The sequence below is a fragment of the Rutidosis leptorrhynchoides genome, chromosome 3, assembly GCF_046630445.1.
Source record: "Rutidosis leptorrhynchoides isolate AG116_Rl617_1_P2 chromosome 3, CSIRO_AGI_Rlap_v1, whole genome shotgun sequence".
Taxonomy (NCBI): Eukaryota; Viridiplantae; Streptophyta; class Magnoliopsida; order Asterales; family Asteraceae; genus Rutidosis; species Rutidosis leptorrhynchoides.
In genome coordinates, this window is record NC_092335.1 from 451,027,188 (window position 1) to 451,034,518 (window position 7,331).

Genomic DNA, 7,331 nt, shown 5'->3' on the forward strand with positions numbered 1-7,331 from the left:
TCTGTTTTAAAGTTTTCGTTTTTTCTATTTAAAAAAAAAAAAAAAAAAAAAAAAAACAGACATTTGCATTTCTTCTTATTCAACAAACAAGAAAACGGACATGCTGCAATAAGGGTGCAAAAGCTACTCTACATAATTGTCTCTTGATCGCAGATTTTGGCTCATAAGTGTGTGAAAGCTACTCCACATAACCAGCCATATACAAAAAGGTTGCTAACATATTTATCTTGTATTATAATCTAAATTTATAATTATAATTTATAATTATAATATTACAAGAGCTAACATGCCATATAAGCATACATATATGCAAAATATTACTAAAAGGAGTTGCTTAAAGGGCTTTAATATGTTGATCATCTGCCATTACCAGCCACAATGAAGCAACAGCATCAACGGCCCAGATTAAATCTTGAATTGAACTGATAGCCCATGTAGTCAACCTGGATTTGGAGTTATATAAAAACGACCCAACTTAACCAGTAAAGTAGTAGCTTTAGTTTCATCTGCATTTAGGTTGATCGGTATTCAAAAACAAGACCTGCGGCTACACTTTTTGCTCTTCCATGTCCGAAAAACTTGGCAATTATAGCCAACGCAAATTCCGGGCCACTTGAAGAACCCCGACACGTAATTAGTCTACCGTCAATCACAACTTGAGAATTGACCATGGCATTACTATCAAGGTTGTTTAATACAGATGTATGAGCGGCTGCGTTCTTGTCCTGAAGCAATAAAGTTCGTTTGAGTCGGCAAAATTGCTCACTGTATATAGTAAAATTGTTGGTTTTCGACAAACAATCGTTGTGTACATTTTGATGGTTCATCCAAATGGTTCAACATTATTTGTTCAACATTATTTGTCATCCAGATGTCAAAAATAAAGGCACTTGCATTTGAATGCTGAACTATTCAATTAAGATTTAAGAGGCAATCAAACGCACCCTTAATCTTTTTTTTTTTTTTTTTCGTTTCCGAAAAGAATGGGAGCTTGATTGCATGATGTATTTATTGGTGCAAAATGGAAAATAAATTCATATTTTTTTTTTACATTTTAGCACACTTTGTGCAAAGTTCAACTCCTATGCGTTACTGCTTAATTTTCATTATTATACCCGTCAAATATAACCCTAATTGACCCGTTACCCTTAAAAAGTAGAATAACTATTGTAGTTGACCAGAGACAAACAACTTACTTGGAGCAAGCTATGTTTATGAAGAATTGAAATCGACGAAGAAATCGCTCCGTATTTCCGTCCATCGGAAACTTGTTCTTTAAGCAATTTCTTCAAAATCCTGGATTTTTGTAACCGCTCAACACCAGTGTCTCCTCCCTATAGTTTAAGCATATTTAAAACAAAACATCCGTAAGAAAATTTAATACAAACCATAGCCCAAAGGTTGGAATCCTGTCTGGCAAGAATATAATGTGGTGGCCAGGGAAGGGTTGGAAACAACCAGAGAGTAATCAAGCTGGCTGCGTAAGAAAATTTAGCACAATGGAACCTTCTATAGATACGTACAAACTCATTAAAGTTGACTCACTGGTAATATAATCAAATCATACACGGATTCAGCAGCGTTCTTTATTAACTTATCTGCGACACTTTTTATGCCGTGGGACCCTGAAATCGTCAAAGTTTTTTCAACTGAAGCAACCGTAACATCTAGCTTAGCCCGTCGTAGTATATCTACAACTGTAATCACATCGATATCTTCAGAACCATTTGCAATTGGAATGAGAACCTGTCGTGATCAAACAATGAAGAACAATTACTTAACAAAAAAAAATTTACAAAAAAATCTCGTGAAAAAGAAAACACGAAACTCGTACACGAGGGGTATGATCAACAGCCCACTCAACTTCGTTGATCTCTTTCTTCCGAGAAAGCTCATCATCAGCATCCATTAACTTGTACAAATTCAAGAACACAGAAAAAGTCAACTTGCGTCAATCATCCATTATTCCGTAACATAAAAAATAGTAATAAATAAATAATTTTAGGTCTCACTAAAAGATTTCCAATCTTTGTGGATGTAGCATCTCCAAAAAGTTGCTCGACTAATGAAACGGAAAATTGAAAGCTAGTAGCAGGGCCACGACTAGTTGTTAATTCGTCATCAACTTGAAGATTTGTTTTAACGGCCCGAAAAGTTGGAAGCTTGTGCCAAAATGCAGGATGACAAGTTGTCTGAGTAAAAACGCGTTCATAATTACATTACCGAGTAAATATTCAGATAGACATACACATAGTATTATATATTTATATGTGTAAAATGCATATATACTATAGTACCTTTTTTCTCTTGAGAAGACCCCAAGGCAAAAGCGTAACAGCTGGAGCAGCACAAATAGCCGCATATAACCGTTTTTCTTCAGCTTGCTTTTTCGTAATTTCTTCGAGTGTTTTACAGTCTCTTAAACGTACAGAACCAGGCATGCCTCCCTACAGATGCACAGGTGATCAGTGTTGCATAACTCGGAATTACTCGGCGAGTACTCGTTTTTTGCAATTCGGGGAGCACTCAGCGAGAACTCGGTCAAACTTAGTAAATCTCAGTCAAACTCAGCCAAAACTCGGCATTACTCGGAAAATCGGTCAAACCTAGGCCAAAACTCGGGATTACTCAAAAATCGGTCGAAATTGGTGAAAGTCAAACTTGGTCAACAGCCGAGGACACTCTAGTACTCCCCGAGTTTCCGAGTACTCCTGAAATGTCCCGACCGAGTAGTAGCGATTTTTGCAACCTTTCAGTTGAGATAAATATCAAAAGGAAAAAACATAGAAACTATGAAGACCGGGCTGCAACAATCAATTAATATACAACAACAACAATACCCAATCCCACAAAAGTAGGGTATGGGAGAGGTGGGTGTAGACAATCATTCCTCGTACCCTAGATTAGAAGGAAGTCACTACTCTACTCGCCGGTATAGAACCCGCGCCTAGATAAGGTCGTCCCTCCCTCTACTCTAGAGCAAAAGAGATTGTTTACAAAAGGACCTCCGGCCAGAAATGGTCATAAAAACGAAATAGATAGGGCAAATGATACGTACCAGCAATCAATTAATATAATTTACAAAAAAATAAAACTAAAAAAAGAGGGTTTAAAGTTTGGAGAACTTACAGGAAGAGCAACAAGATCGAACATTTGATCTGAACATTCGGTAATTGATACGTCAGCAATAAGTATGGTACCACCTGAAAGTTTAACTCTTAATTCAGGCTCAACTGAAGCAAGAATAACCTCTGCACCAGCTTGACGCAGCACGTTCACCATTATAACAGTTTCCATTTCTTCTGATCCTAACCCAATTGGGATCAAAACCTATTGAAAACGGGCAAATTCATAGTTAAATAAAGATTACATACATCAAGAGGAATAAAGAACTGGTTTCGAAATGGTCAAACTCGCATGCCATGTACACCTTAGTACTTGGGTTCCATACTATTGTTTGTAACCATAAATGCATATATGCATGTAGTTATGGATATAATTAACTAAGTATATATCTATGTGTATTTGCAGAAGGTTATATGGATTGTGCTAATAGGTTCTTTGTCAACATTGGCCTAAAATAAACCTCAAAGTTTTGAAAGTTTAATACTTACTCCTTGTATTTAACAGCTAAAACTAACAGGTGTATATAGAGGTCCTTATTTGCATAGTGTAAAATGCTCTACCATTGAGTAACTAACAAATTTAAATTCCATAATTTCATATCCAATCACTCATATTTAAGTCAAAAAAGGAGTCAAAGTTCACTTTTTTACCAATTGAGGAATCAAGTAAAGTTCATTTTTACAGAAATTGTCTATATTGTTTGAAATTTTAGACTTCTTTCTTATTAAATATTTAACTTTACAATAAAAAAAAAATATAATAATTGAATTTTACAGGCCCTATGAGAATATTAGAATATATTCATATAGCCAAAATATGTATACACAGAGAGATGCATATGGTATATTTTACCTTTTTGACCGGAACTGAAGATTCAATTTCAGATTTTGATGGTTCAATTTCAATTTGTAATGGTTCAATTTCAATTGTAGTAGCACTGGCGGTGGCGGATGGAGAAGAAGATAGGGTTTTAGGGAGGTTTAAGCGGAAATTGAAGTTAGTTAGTGGTTGCCGGCGGTGAATAATATCAGCGGATATCATTTGAGATGGACGGAATGCAGCAGCTTCCGTCTTCATCGGAAAATTTAACGGTGATAAAATCACCATAACAGAGTTCATTACTCCGCTACAATCACAGTTTATCAGGTTACTCTGTACTGTACCAAAAAGTTACTAAATGGGCACAAAACATTTATTATATTTTATATTAATTTAAAATTTTAATAGGAATTAAATTATAAAAAGGCACCCGTGGCCTAATGGATAAGGCGTCTGACTTCTAATCAGGCGATTGTGGGTTCGAGTCCCACCGGGTGTGTTTATTTTTTTATATATTTTTTGTTTTTTTACTTTTTCTTAATGGAGCTGTCATTAAATTATGCATTTTAATACTTTTGATTTTTTATGCTTATATTTGTTCGGACATATTAACATATATAACAACTTCACATTTGGTGGTATTGAATTGTTTTCAGCTAGTAGTTTTATACTTTTGATTTGTCCATTTTGTTACAAATTCTTGATCTTGAATCTTCATTCTATAAACCGTGGTACCACCATTATTAGAAAACACTTGCAAGATTACTTTTGAGCCTTGTACACTTCACTAAAAAATGCAACTTAAGCTAGTTGAAGCCTGCTCTTTTATGCATATATGGAACCCATTTCTCCGTCTTATAAGGGCGGTTTGGCCGATGCCATTGCAGACACAATCGGGCTTCGAACGACACGGGTCCCATTCACCTCGACCCAACTTAGATACCCAGAATTACCATAATACCCAGCATAAGTTGGAGGAGCATGAGTTATGTCAACATCAACTCTCATCTTAAACTTCGCTGTACTATATTTCCCTTCGAAAAAGGTCGTTTCAGGTTCAACGACAACTTTCATACCCGAAGAAGGAGTCTTCACCACTGCTCTATACGAACAACTTGACGTGGACCCCACATTTGTTAACACCCTTTCAAAGGTGTTACTACTCGTGTTTGTGTTATTCAAGACTAAAATAAATGAAGGGTAGTTAAGATCAAGTGTTGCATTCTCACAATTAATCTCTGATCTCTTTGTAATTACTCGAATTTCGTTACTTGTGTAGTTTATTGCACAAAGATAGTTAATGTAATCTTGTGGTTCAATGTCATAAACAAGCCCAGGATCCATAGCTTTATTTGGGTTAACTTGACCCGCACCAAAATCTAAAGGGTTACCTTCTTCAGTAGTAGTCATATCTATAATTACGCTATGATTATTGTCGTGAATATCCGCTGATGTCATCATTGCTGATCGAATTGCAGCCGGGCTCCACTCACGATGGATCGATTTTAGTAAAGCAGCTACACCTACTACATGTGGTGAAGCCATTGATGTACCCGAAAGAAGCTTATAATCACTTAACAAGTAATCATCTCCGATCGGTGCACTTTTCCTATTCGGGGTCCACGCAGCCAATATATCGACACCGGGAGCTAAAAGATCGGGTTTCAAGATCCATGGAGATCTTTCGTCGGGTCCTCTTGACGAGAAGTATGCAACTTGTGGTGCTGGTTTTACATCCAAAATCGTTTCACCATACTTTACGCTAATACTTGCGTTTTTTGTGCTAATCAAGTACTTTTTAAACACGTTTCCAACCTTCGGTTCGAGTACAACGAACGGGAAGTTAAAGTCTCGTGGTCGAAGGAAGTTTCCAAAATCCGAACTAAAAATCGCTCCGATGGCCCCACTTGTTTCGAGTTCATCAAATGTTATGGAATAAGTATCATCACAAAAAACATACTTTCCTTGAACATCTTTACGATCAAGAATGTCACAACTTTCTTTGCTTTTATTCCCGAATCCGTAAAAGATAGGAACTCGCTCTACCAAGAGGTTTTCGGGGAAAACCGATTTCCCAATTAGGGTTTTGAAATTAGGATCACTTGGTGTAACTAATGCAGCGAAATCGCGATCTATTGTGCCTGCGCCTACCGTAGTTATCCAAGGAGCTCCGTTAAGCATAGTGTAACGATGCGGACCGTTATTACCAGCTGCACAAGAAACAAATATCCCTTTCTCCATAGCTGCAAACGCCCCGATCGCAATAGGGTTTTGATGAAAAGGTGTTTCAATAAACCCTAACGATAACGACATGAGATCCACACCGTCTTCTATCGCTTTATCCATTCCTGCTAATGTGTCACTTGCTGCAGCATCATATGAATTGTTCAAAAACAACACTTTATACATGGCTAAACGCGCTTTTGGTGCGATCCCAGTTGCTGTCCCCTTTGCATAACCGAAATAATCTGCAAATTGTACACGATTACCGGCTGCTGTTGATGACGTATGCGTTCCATGCCCTTCGAAATCTCTAGGCGAATCGTAATCATCGATCGTTGAAATGTTCTCCTTTAAATGCTTCATTCCTTCACTAAACTTGCGCGCACCGATTAGCTTTTTATTACAAAACCCTTCGTTTTCGCATGTCCCACGCCATCGAGAAGGTACATCCGACATCCCTTTATCGTGAAAACTTTCACTTTCGGGCCAAATTCCCGTGTCGATTATGCCAATAATCATATCTTCGCCAAATCCAGAAACGGGCCATAATCCTGCGTGTTTTTTTAGTCCCAAGTACTTAGGTGTATGGGTTGTGAGAAGCTGCCCAAGTTGTTCTTCGAACGTTGTAAGATAACCTGGCGTGTTTTCAAGTTTAGCGAGTTGAGATTTTGTTAGGACTGCGCTGAATCCGTCGATGACATGGTTATACGTGTAGAGATGCTTAGCGTTAACTTGATCGTCGTTCGAATTAAGGGACGAAAGTATAGATGTGTACCAATTGTGGTGATCGGAATATGGTGATGGCATCGTTGTTTTGTCCATTAGAACAATGTAAGCAGCTCGATCATCATTCGATGAAGATGAGATCGATGTAATTGATACTATTACGAATGTGAAAAGAATGGAGACGAATCTAAGATCCATTGATCGATTCGTTTTGTTTGAGTATGTTTTGAAGTGATAAAAGAGTATCAGTTATATATACTTGGAGATTCATGATACAATGGCAAAAGACCAACAGTTTAAGCCGAATGTATGATACTGTTTTAGGAGAGTATATATTTTTTTGTACACTTATGTGAGGTGAAGGCTGCTAACAATGTAGTTGTGATTTGTAACGATAACAAGGTTTTAAGTATGTGGATTTATGTGTATGGACAGTA

The 7,331-nt window shown here is 37.2% G+C and overlaps 2 protein-coding genes and 1 non-coding gene across 4 annotated transcripts; 1 reads left to right on the plus strand and 2 right to left on the minus strand.

The window, feature by feature from the left end:
- Positions 1–253: 253 nt before the first annotated feature.
- LOC139897971 (protein DJ-1 homolog C) lies at positions 254–4,266 on the minus strand. Of its 2 annotated transcripts, none has more exons than XM_071880688.1 (8): positions 3,979–4,266; positions 3,130–3,330; positions 2,298–2,447; positions 2,013–2,192; positions 1,835–1,912; positions 1,546–1,746; positions 1,197–1,334; positions 254–725 (listed from the first exon to the last, which is right to left on the minus strand). In XM_071880688.1, exons 1-8 carry the CDS (start codon positions 4,243–4,245, stop codon positions 513–515), a joined length of 1,428 nt encoding a protein of 475 aa, XP_071736789.1. In that variant the 5' UTR covers positions 4,246–4,266; the 3' UTR covers positions 254–512. The 2 variants fall into 2 exon arrangements, with proteins under 2 accessions (XP_071736789.1, XP_071736788.1); XM_071880687.1 differs by having other exon boundaries at positions 1,835–1,924.
- A 105-nt stretch (positions 4,267–4,371) lies between these two features.
- On the plus strand, positions 4,372–4,444 carry TRNAR-UCU (transfer RNA arginine (anticodon UCU)). The gene has a single exon. It is a non-coding gene; the product is annotated as a tRNA-Arg (tRNA).
- Positions 4,445–4,612: 168 nt separating this feature from the next.
- LOC139901547 (subtilisin-like protease SBT3) lies at positions 4,613–7,092 on the minus strand. The gene has a single exon (XM_071884243.1). The coding sequence runs from the start codon at positions 7,090–7,092 to the stop codon at positions 4,801–4,803; it is 2,292 nt and encodes a 763-aa protein (XP_071740344.1). The 3' UTR covers positions 4,613–4,800.
- Positions 7,093–7,331: the final 239 nt, after the last annotated feature.